This window comes from Ambystoma mexicanum, chromosome 14 (assembly GCF_040938575.1).
Source record: "Ambystoma mexicanum isolate Mex_15411 chromosome 14, UKY_AmexF1_1, whole genome shotgun sequence".
NCBI lineage: Eukaryota > Metazoa > Chordata > Amphibia > Caudata > Ambystomatidae > Ambystoma > Ambystoma mexicanum.
The window spans coordinates 634,914,374-634,936,101 of record NC_090940.1 but is presented as its reverse complement, the minus strand read 5'-3'; the positions used below and the strand labels follow the sequence as shown (position 1 = coordinate 634,936,101).

The 21,728-nt window shown below is 44.8% G+C and overlaps 1 protein-coding gene across 1 annotated transcript in view; it reads right to left on the bottom strand.

Moving 5' to 3' along the window:
* LOC138527088 (tumor necrosis factor alpha-induced protein 2-like) overlaps positions 1 to 5,847 on the bottom strand; it is a 55,051-nt gene extending 49,204 nt beyond the window's left edge. The window contains exon 1 of the mRNA XM_069638117.1: positions 5,781 to 5,847. Coding sequence (XP_069494218.1) covers positions 5,781 to 5,796 — 16 coding nt within the window. The 5' untranslated portion in view covers positions 5,797 to 5,847. The remainder of the gene's footprint in view (positions 1 to 5,780) is intronic.
* Between the last annotated feature and the right edge of the window lie 15,881 nt (positions 5,848 to 21,728).

Below are 21,728 nucleotides of genomic sequence, written 5' to 3'. Positions count from 1 at the left end.
GGGGCAGGGGAACACATGTCCACTCATGGCTAAACATTGCTAAAGTGGGTGAGTGGAATGCATGTAATGATGGCTTGGTGGCTCTGTTAATGCCCGTTTGCTTGAGACCACCACGGACTCTTGTTTGACTGTGTTTTTCTGCACTTAAATAATGGCTTGCCGCCCTACAACCTTTGGTCGCCAAAACAAAAATGTAAACATAATAAACCGCTTGTACGGAAAAAAAAGAAAATGACTTGTGATGACCTGATTGCCAGGGTTAACGGAGCAACCCATTGGGAGCGCCTAAATGTGAATTTGACACGTTTTGCACTGTTTCTCGTATTTCGGTATATTTAAATATTTTAGTAGATTCAAAAGAATTTCCAAATTATCAGCAGATGAACTTTTTTTCCCCGCCTCTTGCATTTAAGTAGAAAAAAATTCACCCAAAAATTGCCTTACAAAAATGACCTATTTTACGGCGTGCGGAACATTTGGTGGTTGGAACTGAATTTTTATAAAAATATATTTTATTTATAGGCATATTGAGGTTTACATTAAACCTTCCATACATTAAGTCATTTATAATCAAATTAAATATGCTTGGTTATTTATTGTTTGTAAAGATCATTAAGCAGCCATTTTCGGCACAGTTTTCAATCCGGGTTACATTGGAATCGGAAATTAAAAAGTAAATATTACTGCTGCTTTAGTGAAAACATTTGTAAGGAGATTCTGAAATTCTATCAAAGGGGTTTGTGTGAAAGATTTGTTAATGACAAACTCTAGCAATGTCATTATACACAGTAAAATCTGAATTATCGAGGTTAAAAATAAATGCTAGAGTGTGAAAGGGGATCACAGTAGTATAGTACAATAAATGATGGAAACAAGAGACACCCCTACTACACCATCTGTGTATAACATTAGTGTCAACTTTAAAAGGCAGATTCTCATTAAACCATAGACCAATCCTGTCCCAACCCAAGACGTCAGTGGCAATAGTAAGCAGACTTAACCAAGCGATTTTAAGAAAGTGCAAAATTGGGAACGTTTTTGAGCCGTACCATGAAGATATGTTGAGAACTTCTGTTATTTGGAAGGGAGATAACAAATCCAATTAGATGTTACTCCAGGTTGGGTGGATATCTGGTAATTCTTTATAGTGTAAATATAACATGAGTTGTTTCAAAACAAAAGCTTTGTGGTAGGATTCAAAATCAGGGAATTTCACCCCCGCCCCCCAGTTTCTAGGGAGCTTAAGTCATTTATGGGGTCTTCTTATTCCATACGAATTTGAGGAGAAGGGAGTCAATCTTTTTATTAAATGATTTGGGCAAGGAAATGAGAACCATTGATAAAATATATAATATGAGAGGAGCAACCATGATTTTAACAGTATCAAGTCTGTCTCATCAGGTTAAGTACAAAGGGGACTATTTAAAAATCATATTTCCAATAGTTGATATTATAAAATCCACACAAAGTTTTCATGAGTCTAAGATATTCGCAGCAATAATAATCCCACGGTATTTCATACTTGTAGTACATAATGACATCCCAAACACATCCATATTCTCTGAAATCAAGGAGCTGCCTAGGGGAAGAATTTCAGATTTATCAATATTCAATTTGTAACCCGAGATTTCAGAAAATGTTTCAATAGATGTAAGCAAACTCTGGATAGAGAATTCAGGATTAGAGCTGTAATGGAAGATGTCATCGGCATAAGCAGGCAGTTTAACAGGTGTACAGCTAATACAAATACCCACAATCTTATGATTTACTCTCATGCTTTCGAGGAACGGTTCTATGGCCACTACCAAATAATAGCTGAGAAAGTGGGCATCCTTGTCTAGTACCTCTAAGAACTGGGAAGGAGGAGCTTAAGGTTTCATTCATGAAACTATTAGAAGATGGTGAGGGATATGGGATCTTAAATAATTCCATTAATTTAATGGGAGTTCCATGCCAAATAAGGGACTTAACCTTGTATTGCCAATACACACGATCGAAAGCTTTCTCAGCCTCAAGTGTATGCTGATCAACGGAAGAGGGTTGAGAAGCTAAAACATTTTTAAAAGGCGGCTGATAGAAAAACCATATCAACCCTTAATAAAAGCAGTTTGATCTACAGTAACCAAATGACAGATACATGCATTGATTCTATTGGATAGAATGTTAGCAAAAATGTTTGCTTCAGTGTTAATTAACAAAATAGGTCGATAATGTTTAATTAAAGATGGATCCTTATTAGGGTTTGGGAATAGTACAATTGTAGCTTATTTGAACGACAAAAAATATCTGAAGGGGATGAGGGGTAAGAATATCGAGGATGGTATCGTAAAATTCAATAGGTAGGCCATCAGGACCAGGGGCTTTACCTTTTTTCAAATCTTTAATAGCTTTTTGAATTTTGCAAACATTATGAGGGGCATCAAGGTCAGATAAGGAAAATGAATTAATTCTAGGGTTATTAATACTGGATAAGAAATTATTAATGTTATCGCGTCTGATTGAGGACACATTATAAAGCTTAGTCTAAAAAAGTGAAAATGCATCGGGTATTGGGGTTTTTGGGGTTAGTTACAATACACCGATCATCTAATTTAATATGTGTTATGGAATTATTTTCTTTTTTATGCTTTAGATATGAGGCCAACACTTTACCCGCTTTATTAGAGCCTCCAGTAAAACTTACATTTTAGACAAAGGATAGTATTGCAAGCTTTTTCAGAGCAATAATTATTGCAATGAATGAGTTTCTCGGACTAATTTAGAATCCTTCTGGTTGTCCAAATATCTTGAATGTAACTGGTCCAGTAACAGCGCCTTGATGCCTCAGGGCTTAGCGCATTCTATAAATGTAAAAAAGAAATAGAACTCAAGTCTTTTAAATTCTTCCAGAATATCTTCTATATATCTTTCAAAGGTTTTTTGTGAGATACAAATGTAATAATAAAACCCCTAAGAGACGCTTTGTAGGCATCCCAGTTGCTAGCAATAGAAGTGTCTGTACAATGATTGAATTGAAAACAAAACTCTGATGTGAAGTGAATAACTTCTTTCATAAGCTTGATTCGACTGCAAGTCTTCAAGATATCTAAAGTCACTAATTTAACTTAAACTTCCCTTTTTCTTTTAAATTGAGCTCCCCTGACCCCTGAACATATTTCCAGATTGACCCCTAACCTGGTAAGCTTATGTTGGTCTTGTAAAGAATGTATTGCTGTTTTGAAACACTGTATGTTACTGTAAATGTATTTTTCCATTTTGAGAGGAGATTTGGGCAACTTTACAAACAATCTTTCACTTGAATGCTCAACCCAGTCTTGACAACCTAATGATATGATCTGATGGGTTATTTATAACGCTCTTAATACCCGGAGGTTTCTAAGCGCGGACCCGGGGATAGAACCTGTGTTGCTCATCTTGCTTCCAAGGCGAGCACATTCCCCCAAGCTATCCTCCCAAGACAATTGTTGGATCAGATGGTAATTCCGATTTGGCAAATATGTTTCCTCCCAGTGTATTCCACTTATTGGCTTCCATTTGATTTCTTCTAACTGGAAAGGTTTTGGTCGCTAGTGTTGCTCAGCTTGGTGGGATTATATGTGCTATATTCAGAGGCTGGAAACATATTGTGCACTTCCCTAAAGGATGTTTATAAGTCTAATCAAAAATAGAGTCCACTGATTGGATACCCCAGTCCCTCGATAGAAGATTATCTCTAATGTATTAAAACACCACCCTTGCGTGTCTTGTAATGTCCTCTTTTGTAGCTGTTCTTTTCTTTTGTGCTCCTGTAGTCCCTTTAAATATATATTTTATAATCAATTGCTTCAATGAATTCTAATGTAAGTTTTCATAATGAACTGTAGCGATATTTTCGATGTGATGTTTTTGTACTTACTGTAACCCCGAGACACTACTTTCATGACTCTTAATTGTTCGATTAATCTAAGCACCACATTAGATTATCTGTTAATGCAAATACGTATAATTATTGTAATTGTTGAATATACTATTTCTGTATTTATTCATTATAAATGCTTAATAAAACCCCACGCAACAGGTGCGCCGTTCACGCAGGAGTGGTGTGTGGCAAAGGAAACGCTGTCATGCGCTGTGAGTGGGCACTGGCAGAGGTGGGGGGGGTGAGGTGCCCACACACCAGAGAAGATGCCAAACAGAAGGGAGAATATGTTTAAGAAGGTATGCGTTTGTGTAATATGCCTGCAGACAGCGCAGGGGGATTTTGGGGGCGGTGGGGCTTCGGTTATAAAGCTGACAGGCAGCAGGCCACACGTTTGCAGAATTTGGTGACCTGACGTGGCAGGAACCTTTCGACGTGCCCATCGCTCAGTGAAAGGCATTGCAAGGCTGTCCTTAGATTTGCACGTTCACAACAGATCTTACGTTCACGCGTCTGAACGCTGCAATACCCCAAGGTGTGTGTTTATTTGTAACGCGCGCCAGACCCGAAGGCATCAGGGCGCGAGAACTAGAATACTTTAATGGGGAAAGGTTAGCGGACTTTGCTGTGCAAGCCGTGTATTTATTGTACTCGGTCACCCCCTGTACGACCCCCCCCCCTCCCCGGCCCTGAATGTCGATGTACTGGTATATAGCAATTGTCGAGCCCCTTCATTTTTTTCAAAAGGGGGTTATTTTACTAACCAGGGTCCCTCGAGACAAGGATCGAGTTCGCGTGTTTACCCCCCACCCCAAAAAACCCTATTGGTATATTTGGTGTACTGCCGCCCTTTGAGTGGGCAGCCCCCTCCATAAGTACCCCGGGCCCAGAGAAAGGATCAAGTGCATTCATTAGACAAAAGCCCCGGTGGAGGTGGCGTGTCCGCAGTTGCCCCAAGAAACAGCGCCACCTGTGCCTATGTATGGACCCCCCCCCCACACACACACGCTCCCCCTCCACCCCCCCCCCCCCTTTACTGTAAGAGGACCTTCCGTCGGCAGGGCTATTTCAGAACACAGCAAGCAGCCAGCAGACGGTATAATTACAAAAACATATGCCGGGCACGGGGGTGGGAGGGGGGCAGCTCCCTGCAGTCTAAAGGGGGGGCTGCTGTGGCAAGGGCAGCAAACACAGGAGGCCTGTGAATAAACAGGGGTGGCCTGCTGTGGCGCGCGGAGTGGGGTACCTGGCAGGGCAGGTGTAAGGGGCACAGGGTCTGTGGGGGCACGGGGAGGGCACGCAACAGCTCGGTGAGATAGCACAGCGGGCTAGGCGCTCGTTCGGGTGCAGTTCTGTGCAGGTTCGGCAGGGCCCGCTCAGCCTTTCATCCAAGGTCGATACATTGAGTACCGCACAGTGCTGTTATTTCAGCACTTACTTGAGATTGTTATATCAGGGTTGTGGGGGAGGGGAGGTTGAAGAGGGCCCATGTGTGCACTGTCCGCCCCCCCCCCCCCACCCGCAGTGACAGTGCACACATGGCATGCACGCAAAAACACACAGAAATAAGTAGACCTGCTAGCGCCTAGGACCACCAGGGCCATAAAACACAGCGCTATGTGGGGGCAGTGCCAGGAGGACATGGCGACCACCCAGCAGGTCCGAAGGGAACCGCTGCGGCAGAAACAGTGAGTGGGGACCCGCAGAAAGGTGAGGACGGCGTGGCACAGACAGGAGCCGGCACCGAGGCAGGTCTCCAGGGCTCAGGTGTGTGGGCACAGAAGAGACGTGTGGCAGACAGATCAGGCAGGGGGTTCAGCTGGCAGAGGGGCGCCTGGGCGGGGTCCCAGCATGCACAGTCCCCGAGCCCGCGTGTACTCACTCATGCAGGACGTCATGGTGGTGGCGGCGGCGGCGCGGTGTGCCGGCTCGGGCGCTCGCTCTGCTGTGCTGTCTCTTCTCCGCCCACCCGGTGTGCTTATATATACCGCCCTCCCAGGCGCAGCCCACGCCCTCTGCCGTCATACCTGCTGCATCCCGAAGGAAATATTCCCAGGCGGGACGGGGAGTTCCGGGACGTGTTCCCGAGGGCGATGGCTGGCATCCCAACAAAGGGATGGTCGACTTCTCATTCACCTTTCCCGGGACCCCCTGGCCACCCTACACCCTCTCTCAGTTATCGCTCTTGAAAAGCACCCACAGCACCTGTAAGTGCCCTCATTTGCGACAAGTAAACGTCGCTCAAATATAGCGCCTTCACCCAAAGCGCTTTATATAGAAGTTTTATTTTTATGTATAATTACCCAGTTAAAATTGGTCCTTACTTTATCACCGGCGGAAGGGTGAAAAGCTGAGTTGACCTGGGTGGAAATTGAATTCTGAGCAGCCGGTGCTCTGAACTCACCGAGATGCCGCCCTGCTTCAAAGCCTTCATTTTTAGACATTTCTTGCTGCACTCTGCTATGCACTTTTTGGGGGATCACAGAGGTGCGTGGACGGCTTCTTTGGGGCCAGGGTGAATTTTCTCCCTTTTGGGGTTGGGGGTCGATAGCAAACTACGCTCGTGGGTTCAAGGAGAAAGTACTTTTTGGGGGTCAGGCAAACGCACCTCTTTTGGGTGGGACTCGTGGGAGTAAACCTTCCCCGACGCGAGGGCTTGGAAAGGATGGCAAAGAAGGGCCGGGCATTCACAATAGGAGTAAGTAGGCGAAACGAATGCAAGCAGAATCCCAAAATACAGATGTCACATGGCTGACGTGTCTGGGGCTTAACCCTCACCCAGGCAGACATGATCCACGCTCGAGCCGGTGCCAGCCACCCATATCGCACACCATTCTGGAATACTGGTCATAATAAAGCGCTTCCTGCTGGATTCCTCCTGCTTCTAAGCACTGAAAAACAAGTGTTGCAAACAAGCAATCCCAGCACCTCGCTTGCACCTGGGTGCACACCCCCTCCACTCCCCACCTGTCCTGGCAGTGGGCGCTCTGCTCCTCACCGCTCCCCCACCCCCTCTGATTGCTTGTCAAACCCTTGCTGTACATTCAGCTAGATAGAAGCTCATGGACTACAACCAAAAGACCCGGGGCTATAGCACCCCCCATATTCCGCCCTAGCGCCGCCTCTGGGTGGGACATTGTCCATGCACCAGCCACCAGACGCGCCATGTGGCAATTGTTGGCAGGTGCATTTTTTTCATGCAGATTAACTGCCCTGATTTCAGGGTCCCACACAGATCGGATTGGGGTGCGGAGGGTGGTGGAGGGGGGGGTGCATGTGAACCTGGGCGCGGCACAGCTCGACCTGATCAGATTTTGTCTGAACGATGAAAGTGACCGGGTGCGAATTATTGCTCCACTTGGAGGTTTGCATTAGTTTCATTATGAAAATGACAAACAATCGCTGCAGTTGGCGCCTGGACACAGGCTCGGATCCTTAATTGCCGGGCTATTATGCAAGTCTATGCAAACAGGACGAGCAGACTCGCCCTTGGCACTTAAGGGGGGGCGCAGAACACAACTGCCATGTGTTTAGCCCGCTCATTTTTCACCACTTGCACACTTTTGTAAACTTCAGCTGTTCTGGTTTAACTATGGGGCTTAGCAGAATGTGTACACAACTCAGGTATTTACTGTGGAAAACCTGTGCATTAAGCCTTCCTGTTCCTTGGCTTTCCACAATGTTTTTCCGGTTATTGGGCGGAGCAAGAAATTGATGGACTGCTTAACGGCAACTTCCATGTCACTGAGGTCACACAAGACTTCAGCTTCCAGAGGCAGACTCTACCTACTTCTCTTTCCAGCCATGCATGGAAGAAAGACTAAAGCCAATCCATTGCAGTGTCCGTCTTCTATTTCCATAACACTATGCTCCCATGATCTTCTGACCTTGCCTTCTGAACGCCTGTCTATAACCAGCTTTACGTGTCTGGAGTCTGGAGGGAGGGAATGCAGGACTGTGATGAGTAAGACTCGGATTATGAGTAATGAAGATTGCCGGTAAATAATCAGGCACGGCCTACCTCCTCCCTCTTCCTTGCCACAGTCCTTCCTGGCATCTGGATCTCCCAAGCAGTTTACAACTCTAAAAAGAAATGACAGAACGCCCCATCACTGCACACCAGAGTGCTCTTATATAGTTCTCTAAAAGTATAAATTCATAGTGAAACTGAAGGAAGGAGCGCAACCCCAAAATCTGTGGAGACTGAACCTCCCACCGTGCGTTTGTAGCGCCGCTCAAAGCTATCGGGCGATGCCCAAGTAGCCGCATTGAAAATGTTCTGAATAGAGACACCATGTATACAAAACCAAGAGAACACTCCCTCAGTGTCACGCTCACCTGGGTCTCTGCGGGAGCAATGGAGTCCTGTGGATCCTTCCTCTCGTTCCCCGGGATTGGGAAGCAGACCTGCCAAGAGAGATTTGGTGTTTAGAGGGGTTTTGTGAATTGGCTTTCTAAACCTCCCTCCGCCCTCCCTGTGTCCCTGTGGTGTGTATTCCCTAATTGGGGTGTGGCTCACCTTCTGAATTAGAATGGCGCGCTCTCCATCCTGCATCCACAGGGGCGCTGAAGTCTGGGATTCGGAGCAGATAGCTCACTGAGTTCAGGCGGTGATGCGTGTGAAGGTGCTCTTTCCGGAGTTCGCCCAGTTACTGCACTGGGGATGTCCGTGAGTTCAGGCGAATGAAGAGCCCGCAGGTAAGTCCAACTTTGAGTGGCAAGTCCAACCAGTTACTTCACTGGATTGCATGTGGCTTATTGATCGGGCGGTTGATCGGGCAAAACTGAGCGCTGTAATAATGTTTATTGTCTTTACAGGTTTCAAAGCGGGCTGCCAGCCGGTTGCGGGCGTTAGAGAGAAGACTTAAGCTAGCCTCACCTCGAAAGGTAAGTTCTGTGGTCACGCGGGAGATCAGGGTTTTATTTTGCATGCGTGTGCTTACTTGTTCTGACTAGTTCTCTTCTTTCTTCCGTAGATCGAGTCCGGAGCACGGGAGAACTGCTGAGCGGGTCCGGAGCGCTGGAGAACTGGAGACCATGTCCGGAGAGCAGGAGAACTGGAGATCGGGTACTGAAGCGTGGATAAGAGGCAGTTCACCTGATCGCGAAGAAAAAACAGCTGACAGTGATCCCAGGATATCTGAGCGATGGAAGGAGAAAACAGGTACGTTCGTTCCAAAGTGATGAGCGGCTGAAGCAGGCCGGAATCCAGGCGGCGGTGAACGTGTGCACAAGGCAACAGAAGGCACACGAAGCATGGACCAAATCTTGGGTGTGGCTTATATAGGCAGCCATACCCAAACACTAGAGCGTGCTTTACAGGTTCTCACATTTCCTGGATGTCCCCAGGCATCCATGTTGAGAGCACAGGAATTGGATGGGAAAAACAAGCCCATAAGAAGGTGTTCCTACGAACAGTTTCTCAGTGCATGTTTTGCTTGCCAGTCCTTCACCCATCTAGCCCCTGCTCGTGTCTCAGGCCTTACCCCACGTGTTTGTGTTCCCATGCTAGTACCCATGACACTCAGTACTGGGCGTACCTTGGTGGCTAAATCACAGAAAAAATTACAAAATTTGACATCACTGTCTACGCCTGTTAACATGGTAAGAGGTTCCATGCAATGCTAATGTGCAACAATTGCAAAAAAACCTATTTCCAAATTAAAAAGTATTGCAAATATAAAAAAAGTTACAGAAACAACTGTTGCTACGAAAGCATATTTTATTGCAGTGAAAAAATGTAAGATTAAAAAATAAATGGAGGCCAGTGAAAGGAAGCCAAAAGGTTGCCTACCAGCACAGGAAATGCTCCATCGCTCATCTGTAAATTAACTGTCTAGCTGTTGCAACATCATTGGCCACACAGGTAGCCTAGCGATCAGTAGTGGTGTGGTCTTCCCCCTTGAGACTGTGTTCCTGGAATACACAAGGCTTTTTCCCATGTGTTTCTAGAAGGTAATTCAGAGTTACAAAAGTATGACATAATTTGTCTCCAAGAAACTTGGATGCGAAAGATCCCGTTAGGCGATGGCTATATAGCCTAAGTAAATCCTGCTCTCTTAGGCAAAGGTGGTCGACCGTCTTCCTGCTTGTTGACTCTAGTTAAGTCGGCACGCAACCTCAAATTACAAGAAGCCTTGAACCCTAATCCGTTCATACAGATCACTATTATCTCAAAAATAGTTGAGGATAAATGGAGGCAAAACACACTGGCAATCTGTAATTTATAGTGGAATCCAGCAGGTCTCAACAATACCCTGTTTATTGAATCTCTACTCTCTACCATAGACGACTACAAGCTCGTGGGCGTCTTGGTATCTACCCATATGCTCTCTTAGAAAGCGCAACTATTTGTGAAAGAACTACAAGCAAGGTGTATTTTCCTTCTAAATGGTCAACTTCTGAGGATATCCCACCAATTCCCACCTGGCAAAAAGGGAAATCCTCAGCTTATTTGGACTATATTCTTGCATTGCTGGAAATGATCCCAGAGTTGGAGGCTTTGAAGGTTATCCATACGACAAAGAGTGATCATCGTATGCTGGCTCTGACCTGGAAAGAAAAGCAGGAGGTTCGCTCCCTGATCAATCTTCCAAAGTAAACTCTATCTATTGGGAAAAACAGGTTGCAAATCTTCCCTTCAGACGTTCCGGTGATGACGGCAAAATACTTAACAACGCCTCTTATGAACGCTCAGAGGCTGGAATATAACTGGGTGCTGGAGCCATATAGAGTCTCAGATGCAAAACGATTCAAAAGTGACTCCAAAGAGGATCATGCATATAACATCGAGTTTGTGGAAAAGAGGAAAATCTATCGAAGCCGACCTAAGAAAACTAAAGTCCTGTTCTCAAAATGATCAGACTCTGCTAATTAAAAAAAAGAAAACAAAAATACAATTACTGGCTACGAATGTCGAATGTGCAATGTATACAGTGGGATGCGGAAGCAATGCTTAAACCCCTGGCCAAACATAATACACGAGAACTTTGGTCTCTATTGAATGGCCAATATAAACAATCTAACCTCTTAATGTCTGCAGTTCCTAAAGCAACATGGATCGCTCATTTTTCTACCCTCTATGCAAAGAGAACCACTTGGAACGACTCCCCTGATGACATCAAACAAAGGAAATAGATCATTGATTGGGACAGAGATCAAATCTTGGCCCTAATCAAAAAATTGAAAACCTCACGAGCCCCAGGACCAGACGGCCTAACGAACATTATATTGAAATCGAATCCAGAGGCTTGGGCTGATCTCTGCACATCGCTGTTCACTGCGATAATGGATCCCAATCAGGTTCCACTAACGTGGGAAAATGCGGTACTAATCCCAATGAGGTTCCACTAACGTGGGAAAATGCGGTACTAATCCCAATGAGGTTCCACTAACATGCGGTACTAATCCCAATCTTCAAACAGGAAGACATATCTATTCCAGAAAATTATCGCCCAATTACATTATTGGACCCATTAGACAAGCTGTTTGCCTCCCTCCTTCTTCGCCGTTTGACCTTCTGGACTAAACAGAATAATAGGAGAGACCCCAGACCGACCGTATTCGTCTAAGGAGTGGGTACAAATATCAACCTCTTTCTGCTAAATCTATTAAAACCGGAAGTGATTAGATCAAAAACACAAACATATGTGGCCTTTATTGACCTTAAACGGCCCTTTGATAGCGTGGATCGCGAAAAACGATGTCCCAATTGTCATCATGGAACTGTCCTCCATATTTAGTAGCTGCAATACAAGCTCTCTACTCATCTACTTCAGAGCAGGTGCGGCTCTCCGGTGCCCTCTCTAAGAAAATCGAAACCTGGAACGGTCTGAAACAGGGCTGCCCTCTGGCGCCCGTCTTGTTCAATCTTTATATTTCAGACCTGGCTGCAAGTCAAAAAGAAGTGCAAGCCCCCCTCCCCGATCCTGAACGCGGTCCCAGTTCCCTCAATGGTTTACACAGACGACTGGATACTGCTGGATAAAACACAGATAGGGTTGCAAAGAAGACTCAATGCTCTCCTATTTCCAGGAAATCGGCCTATCCATAAATGTGACGAAAACACAAATTCTGTCCTTTTCAATCAACAAGGACCTACCAAGGGCAATTTCTCCCTATTCTTGGGTCCATGCCACTAAGTATTTAGGTGTGTGGATAAACTCCAGTATTAATGAACATGAGTGGGAGGCCGTTTTAAGAAGAAAGGCCCGGTCTCCGGCCCGACAAGCCCTGGTTTTACATAAAAAGTATGAGAAGTTTTCCATGATCCAAGTGCTTACTTTTTATCGCCAGAAAGTTGTTCCAATTCTGACATATGGAGCGGAAACAGCTCGCAATCTAACATGGTGGATCTGGGATCTCTTGGAAGGTGTGTTCTGGAGGAAAGTCCTTTCACCTCCGCAATATTTTCCAGTGGTTCGAATAAGATAGGACATGAGCTAGCTACCCAGCCAATGCATTCGACGATCCTGTGGAAATCGATAGATCTATATCGTAAAACCCTACTAGAAGAAGATGTGCCCCCGTTGGATAGTTTGAGATCTACTCCTATAAGCCAGCAAAGTGAGTTACTCGAAAGCTAGAAGTCCAAGTGCATGGACTGGATGGTTGCCCTTGGATGCTCATTGGAAACTTTGAAGTCCAATCCCATTCAAATCAGGAAAAAAATCCAGTGGAAGGACTGGATCGAAACACAGGAAGAAAAAGCCATGTTTTTTTTTAGTAAAGGTTGTGAATACGGTCAATGGATACGGTTGTAAAATGGTCTACCAGGTGAACTATAGGATACCTGTGGACTTTCTGCAGTAGGCCAATAAAAACGGGCACGCTAGGAAATGTGACAATCAAAAATTCTTAAGTTGTCCTATTGGTCAGTTTTTGGGACCAGCAAATGTCTAATAATGCGATCAGATTAGTGTGGCTATCCTTAGTTACACCACTTTCGAGTTTCAAATATATCATTGTATTACTCAACAGCTCTGGCATTCTTTATCATAATCTGATACGCTTCAAAGAACCAAAACTCCCCCTTCATCTACTGGGCGGTACGTATTGCGGTCACCAGTGTACACAGCTTTAATATTCGCCAGTTGTTACATTGCAGTGTTTTGGTTTCTTGAAAAAGAAATTCTTTGTAAATCTGCCAGCGTGGATCTTTAGAAAACATTGAGTGCAGTATTCTGTACAGTGGAATCAGAGTTATTTAGCTGTGCCATCAATATACTGTTCTATGTTACTATAGCCTTATAGACCGAAGGAGGGGTCGTTATCGCGCAGATGGCCATAACTTGGGGACAGGTCGTTATCCCAAGCAATAATGACTCCTCCCGAAGTCTGTACGGCTATTAGCACATGGTGGTAATAGCAATACATGTTTTAGTGTTTTTGTGGTGCTTTAAGAGTGAGCAAAGTAAACAGAAAAACTGAGTTAGTAAATGATATGTTGTTTTATTTTGTAGCATTTAAATAACATTGTTGTCTTCATGGTTGTCCTCTGCCACAGCCACTACCTCTGCCGTCCCACTCAAAGGAGCCTTAATAAATGCCAGGTCACTGGTTACTCATGCCACAGACGTGTCTGACCTGATACTGGCTGACAACCTGGACTTTCTGGCCATTACTGAGTCATGTTTGCATGAAGCGGCAGGACCTATACTTGCGCTAGCCGTCCCTGACGGCTACACCATCCTTAGACAGGACAGAGATAAAGCTCGAGGTGGAGGCATCGCCATCATTGCCAAATCCAACGTGTCCATGAGACTAGCTCCAACCCAACTCACCAATTCCTGCGAAGTCCACACTGCTAAACTCCCTCTGGTTAATTCCCAGACCTTGAGCATTCACCTCATTTACTGACCTCCTGGCCCTACTGGAACATTCGAGGAGGACATCCGTAACATACTTTCAAACAACCTTAAAACGTCCTCTCAATTTCTTCTTTTAGGTGAGCTTAACCTGGGCTTTAATGACCCACTAGACAAGCATGCCACCGCCACTGCCAATATCCTGTCTGAACTTGGCCTCTCCCAAATAATCTGTGAACCTACTCATAACAAAGGGAGAACCCTCGCTGGGTGGCTGACCATAATTGCACTGCCAACATTACCTCTATAACACCTCAACCCTGGACTGAGCACTTCCTCCTGTCATTTATCCTCTTAACCGCGAGACCATTTCCCCTAGCAACCCCTGTTGCCCCACCTTGTCTAACAAGGAATAAAAAGAACATTACTGTCGATAAGGTGATCCCTGCCATCCTCTCTACCCTTAATGCGCTTGCAGACAATTTAGTCCCAGAAACTCTTGTTGACGAATACAACAAAATCATGCTAACCTCACTAGACACCATTGCCCCACTTAAACTTAGACCCAGCAAGCCCAAATCCCACCTAAATAAGTGGTTTACCCCACAGCTAAAGGAGCTATGACAACTACAGAGGAGTTGTGAAACTTCATGGAGATTACTCCCGTCCGAAATGAACAAAACCAAACTAAGCGAAGTCACATCCCAATACAACAAAGAAATCTGCCTAGCTAAACACAACTCACACAACAAACACATCTCTAATGGCAGTTCCAGTATGAAGGAATTATTTACCATCCTCAAGGAACTAGAAACTCCCATCCCTACTCCTGACATTTGCATCAAGGATAAATCCTGGTGTTCAGACATACAACAGGTACTTTCTAACAAAGTATTCAACCTCCAAAACAAAATAGCCTTAAAAAAAGGCCTCAATAAACTCTCTATCTGACATGTTTAAAACTTCTCCGGACCAACACCCTAAAGAACCGCTAGCCGACTGCCCTGCCCGATTTAACTTTACCAAAACTTCCATATTGGAGGGATAGAAAAAGTTATACTCTCTCTCAAGCCGTCCAACTGCCAGGGTGACCTCTGCACAGCCCAGTTGATAAAGGATGCAGCAAGAGACCTTGCCCCATTCATTTCTAAACTCATCAATGACTCCTTTGCATCTGGTACTATCCCCACCCATCTCAAACAATCATGGGTGCCCCCGCTGCCAAAAAAGCAAACCCTTCACCCACTTAGACCTACTAATTACCGTCCCATCACGACAGTGCCCTTTCTCTTAAAAATCCTCGACAAAATTGCCTACCTCCAAATGCAAAAATATCTGGAAAGCCACAAACTTCTAGGAGCACGACAATCTGGATTTCGTCCATTACACGGAACCGAGACCACCCTTATCGACCGTAAGTCCCAAGTTGATGAGCTAAGAGATAAAGGGAAAACTGCCCTCCTTCTGTTGCTTGACCTATCGGCGGCATTTGACCTTGTGGACCACAAGGTCTTATGTAGCCACCTGGATTCAGCTGCCCACTTTTCCAAAGACGCTATAACCTGGATTGAGTCATTCCTGAGCAGTAGAACCATGAGGGTCTTCTCCCCCTCAGCAGCAGAAGACCCTATCCCTATCACGTGTGGAGCGCCCCAGGGATCTTGCGTCTCCCCCACATTGAACAATATATTCACCAAGCCCCATTTCGATGATCTGGACCTTCTTGGTATCACCTACACCAACTAAACAGATGATACTCAGATTCTCCTCCCACTTTCTGGGGATCATGTCAAGGACTCTGCCCTGGTGAATAGATGGCTACCCACGGTCTATGCCTGAATGATGACAAAACAGAGCTCATCATCCTGGGCACCTATGCCAAACTCAAGAAATTAGACCAGGACTACTCCTTCTTAATTGATGGCAACCGCATCAGGGTTGCAAAAGAGGTAAAAACCCTTGGCTTCTACATCGATTCCACACTCTCTTTTACCAAACAAGTGAATACCATGGCGTGTGCCACTGCTTACACTTGCAAGCTCATTAGAACTGGCAAACCCTTTCTCTCTATCGACAACTGCATTATCCTGGCCAGAGCCCGTATTCTCTAGAGGCTCAATTATTGCAATGCCCTCTATATCGGGGCTAACAAATCGATCATCCAGAGGATACAAATCCTCTAAAACAATGCCTTAAGAGCGGCTCTCGGCGTGGCTAGAAGATCACACATAACTATAATTAGGCGCCAAAACAAAGCACTGAACAACGCAGCCCCCACCTATCTCACGGATAGATTCCACAGGAGAACTTCCACTAGACCCATGAGCCTTACCAACTCCTACTGTCTCACTATCCCTAGATTTAAGCTCTCAAAGGTTGGCGGCTGTAGCTTCCCCGTCAAAGCAGCCCAACTGTCCCGAGCCTGTCCAGAGAATGGCTAGAGGCTAGGCCGGAACCCCTGCTTCTCAATCCCCTCCTTACCCACTCAGTGAGCTGTGACATCGTTGCTGATATGGTAAGCGCCATAAACATGCTCCCTAACGCCAGTGATGTCTAGTCATTCCTTGCTCTATACATTAATTCTGCCCCACTTAAAGTTCGAAGTGCCGCCTTTTGAAAAACCTACGGTTGCCAAATCTGCAGATACATTTAGCTACCTGATACCAAATTGCCCAAAGGAACTTGTACACTACTCACATGCCCCCAGTACCACCTTCCTCTGAGAGTCTATAAGGAAAAGAAAACTGTATGCGTTATGAAACACTATGCCTGCTCAGGGGGTACTGCATTGACAATTTACACTGCCTTGCCAAAGTCAATAGCAGACCTTCCGTCGCTACCTTCCTCATTGCCTGTGATATTGCACTGTAACTTAGTTTATAATCCAGCCTGACAACAGGTCCACTGTTGTACTTTCCACTGTCCACTGTTGACTAATGCTTACTAACTGCCTTCTGCAGGAAACTCTACCTAGCCTATCATCAAGGAAAACCTATACTTTTGAACTATACCCACCGCATCAAGTAAATGATGCTTGGAACTTACTCAGCATGCCTGCACAAGCCACTTTTTCGCCCTTATTTTGAACCTGAATCTAGGGGAACCCTCATGCTGCATGCCACCTACTGTCCGCATACTGCCTCTTAGTCCTTTTGCAACGTTGTGAAGCGAGGTGAACCCCGATTGCTCAACTGCATCTGTTTGCACATGCCATTTTAGCCTTTATTGTAAATTTTGAATTTAGGTCTACCCTTACTGCTCAACCTGCACATGCCATTTTTAGCCTTTGTGTGAATTTTGAATTTAGGTGAACCCCTTATCACTCAATTGCTTCTGTTTGCACATGCCATTCTAGCCTCTATTGTGAATTTTGCATTTAGGTGAACCCTTTATCACCCAATTGCATCTGTTTGCACATGCCATTCTAGCCTCTATTGTGAATTCTGAATTTAGGTGAACCCCTTATCACTCTATTGCATCTGTTTGCACATGCCATTCTAGCCTCTATTGTGAATTTTGCATTTAGGTGAACCCTTTATCACCCAATTGCATCTGTTTGCACATGCCATTCTAGCCTCTATTGTGAATTCTGAATTTAGGTGAACCCCTTATCACCCAATTGCATCTGTTTGCACATGCCATTCTAGCCTCTATTGTGAATTTTGAATTTAGGTGAACCCTTTATCACCCAATTGCATCTGTTTGCACATGCCATTCTAGCCTCTATTGTGAATTTTGAATTTAGGTGAACCCTTTATCACTCAATTGCTTCAGTTTGCACATGCCATTCTAGCCTCTATTGTGAATTTTGAATTTAGGTGAACCCTTTATCACCCAATTGCATCTGTTTGCACATGCCATTCTAGCCTCTATTGTGAATTCTGAATTTAGGTGAACCCCTTATCACCCAATTGCATCTGTTTGCACATGCCATTCTAGCCTCTATTGTGAATTTTGAATTTAGGTGAACCCTTTATCACCCAATTGCATCTGTTTGCACATGCCATTCTAGCCTCTATTGTGAATTCTGAATTTAGGTGAACCCCTTATCACCCAATTGCATCTGTTTGCACATGCCATTCTAGCCTCTATTGTGAATTCTGAATTTAGGTGAACCCCTTATCACTCTATTGCATCTGTTTGCACATGCCATTCTAGCCTCTATTGTGAATTTTGCATTTAGGTGAACCCTTTATCACCCAATTGCATCTGTTTGCACATGCCATTCTAGCCTCTATTGTGAATTCTGAATTTAGGTGAACCCCTTATCACCCAATTGCATCTGTTTGCACATGCCATTCTAGCCTCTATTGTGAATTTTGAATTTAGGTGAACCCTTTATCACCCAATTGCATCTGTTTGCACATGCCATTCTAGCCTCTATTGTGAATTTTGAATTTAGGTGAACCCTTTATCACTCAATTGCTTCAGTTTGCACATGCCATTCTAGCCTCTATTGTGAATTTTGAATTTAGGTGAACCCTTTATCACCCAATTGCATCTGTTTGCACATGCCATTCTAGCCTCTATTGTGAATTCTGAATTTAGGTGAACCCCTTATCACCCAATTGCATCTGTTTGCACATGCCATTCTAGCCTCTATTGTGAATTTTGAATTTAGGTGAACCCTTTATCACCCAATTGCATCTGTTTGCACATGCCATTCTAGCCTCTATTGTGAATTCTGAATTTAGGTGAACCCCTTATCACCCAATTGCATCTGTTTGCACATGCCATTCTAGCCTCTATTGTGAATTTTGAATTTAGGTGAACCCTTTATCACTCAATTGCTTCTGTTTGCACATGCCATTATAGCCTCTATTGTGAAATTCTGAATTTAGGTGAACCCTTTATCACCCAATTGCATCTGTTTGCACATGCCATTCTAGCCTCTATTGTGAATTTTGAATTTAGGTGAACCCTTTATCACCCAATTGCATCTGTTTGCACATGCCATTATAGCCTCTATTGTGAAATTCTGAATTTAGGTGAACCCTTTATCACTCAATTGCATCTTTTTGCACATGCCATTCTAGCCTCTATTGTGAATTTTGAATTTAGGTGAACCCTTTATCACCCAATTGCATCTGTTTGCACATGCCATTCTAGCCTCTATTGTGAATTCTGAATTTAGGTGAACCCTTTATCACTCTATTGCATCTGTTTGCACATGCCATTCTAGCCTTTTAGTGTGATTTTTTAATCTAGGTGAACCCTTAGCTCCATTGCATCTATCTGCACAGGTCATTCTTTGCCACTACTGAGGATCCTGAACTTAGGTGCACCCAACACCATGAGCAAAGACCTAAACACTCAGACCGTCCTACTTACGATTGCGCTCCTGACCACCATGGCCTCTGCCACCTGAAATACAAGCCTACCTTTGGACAGAAACATTAGACTTCGAGCAAGACTACTTCGCAACTACGAACCTAAAAGAAATAACAATACTACTGGATTCCCCCCACCCCACACTACTTAGCCAAGTGTGCACAAGCAACCAAAAAAGAGATCCCAAACCCGGTGCCTACCCAATCTTACACAAAGAAGCACCCAACTCAAGGCAAACACTTATTCAACCCCTACAGAAGCCTACCCCTAAAAGCTCCTTGACATTAACTGGGTCTCTCCTCAATGCCAGATCCATGGTAGCCCATGCCTCTGAAATTTCTGGCACTCAAAGTAATGGCAGTCTGGACCTACTTGCCATCACAGAGACTTGGCTCCAAGTGGCGGCAAGTCCGACTCTGATGCTAGCTATACCCGACAGTTACCAGATACTCAGAGTAGATAGACCAAAAACCAAAGGTGGTGGCCTAGCCATCATCTCTAAAAATACCCTACCTATTAGACTGATTAACTTGCCTCCCTGCTCATCCTGTGAAATACTCACAGCCAAATTGCTGCTTTCCAATAACCGCACGCTGACCATCCACCTGATTTATAGGCCCCTAGGACCATTAGGAACCTTCGAAGAGGTCCTGACCAGCCTCATAGCGAACAATACGCAAAATCACTCCCAAACCCTACTGATGGGCGACTTTAACATCGGCTTTAAGGACCCTGACAATAAGCATGCCCACTCAATAACAGCCTTACTCAACGACCACGGGCTCACCCAAAAAGTCCTCTCACCCACCCACATCAAGGGCAGAACCCTCGACTGGGTATCTGAACTTAATTGTAACATTACCATTACTGACATTGTCCCTCAACCGTGGACAGACCACTACTTAATGAACTTCAGCGCCTCACTTGATCTCCTCACCCCCAAAACTGTCAGCATGATACCCCCCTACCTACCAGAAGTAAAAAAGATATCTCTGCTGAAAAACTTATCCCGCTCCTCCTCCCCGCCATTAATGGCCTGGAGAATAACACTGATCCAGACACCCTAGTGGACACCTTCAACCATGCCATGACCAAGGCACTAGACACCATTGCCCCTACTAAACTGCGCAAAAGTAAACAGGAAGCGCACTTGATGCCTGGTTCACCCCCCAACTTAATGAACTAAGAAAACAGAAAAGAAAATTACAAGCTATCTGGCGCAACTCGCCCACCGACAACAATAAAACTAAATTAGGCCAACTATCCAAACACTATAAGAAAGAAATTATCAACACAAAAAAACAACTTATTTGATGACAGAATCACAAAGGCCAATCAAATACAAAGGAACTCTTCTCCATCCTCTGTGAAATGGAATCTCCAATACAACCAGCTGACACTGTCCCAAAGGACAAGATATGGTGTACTAATATACAGAACGCCTTATCAAATAACATCTCCTCCCTCCAACTCAAAATAACAAAAAAAGAAGACTCCCTGCCCATCGCAGACCAACTATTACCACTGCCCTTTGAGCACAATACTATTCCACCATTTAGCTTTAAAACCATCTCAATCATCGATACCGAAAAGGTCATTTCTCCTTGAAACCCTCCAACTGCAAGGGTGACAGTTGCCCAGTGCAAATAATAAAGGATGCGGCCAGAGACTTAGCCCCTGTCATTTCAAAGCTAATCAACTCCTCCTTTAAATCAAACACGGTACCTACCAACCTGAAAGAATCCTGGGTCCTCCCCTTACTGAAAAAACAAACTCTCGACCCCTCAATACCCACCAACTATAGACCCATCACCACGGTACCTTTCTTACTCAAAATTATTGACAGAGTAGCCTACTTACAAATTCAAGACTACCTAGAAGCTAATCATCTGCTAGGCTCACGACAATCAGGGTTCTGCCCTCTCCATGGCACCGAAACAGCCCTGCTTGACCTTAAAACTAAAATTGAGGAGTTAAAGGACAATGGCAAAACCGCCTTGCTACTACTGCTGGACTTGTCAGCAGCCTTTGACCTGGTGGACCACCCAGTTTTATGCAGCCACCTAAGACTCGCTGCCAATTTCACAGGAGAAGCCATTGCTTGGGTTCAATCCTTCTTAGCCAACCGGACTATGAGAGTTTTCTCTACCTCCTCTTGTGCCGATCCCATCCAAATAACATGTGGAGTCCCACAGGGATCCTGCGTTTCACCCACTATGTATAACATCTTCACCAAGCCACTATTTGACAAGTTGGACAGACTGGGTGTCACCTACACTAATAATGCAGATGACACCCAGATCCTCATACCCCTTTCGGGCAACTATGAAGAGGACCTGGCTCTGGTGAATAAAATATGCATCCTCATTTAGGCATGGATGGCGACCCACGGCCTCTGCCTGAACGACGATAAAACCGAGATCCTACTCCTCGGATCTGACTGTAACTTAAAAAAAACTAACCCCAAACTACATATCTTTTAACATTGACAATAATATCATTCAGGTTATGCCGGAGGTAAAAACTCTAGGATTCTACCTGGACTCCTCTCTTAACCTATAAAAGCGAGTTAGCTCTCTCTCCTCCACCACCGCATACACCTGTAAATTAATCCGAGCTGCCAGACCATTCCTGTCCAATGCCAGTTGCATTACCTCATGTCCAGGCTAGACTACTGCAACGCCCTGTACTCC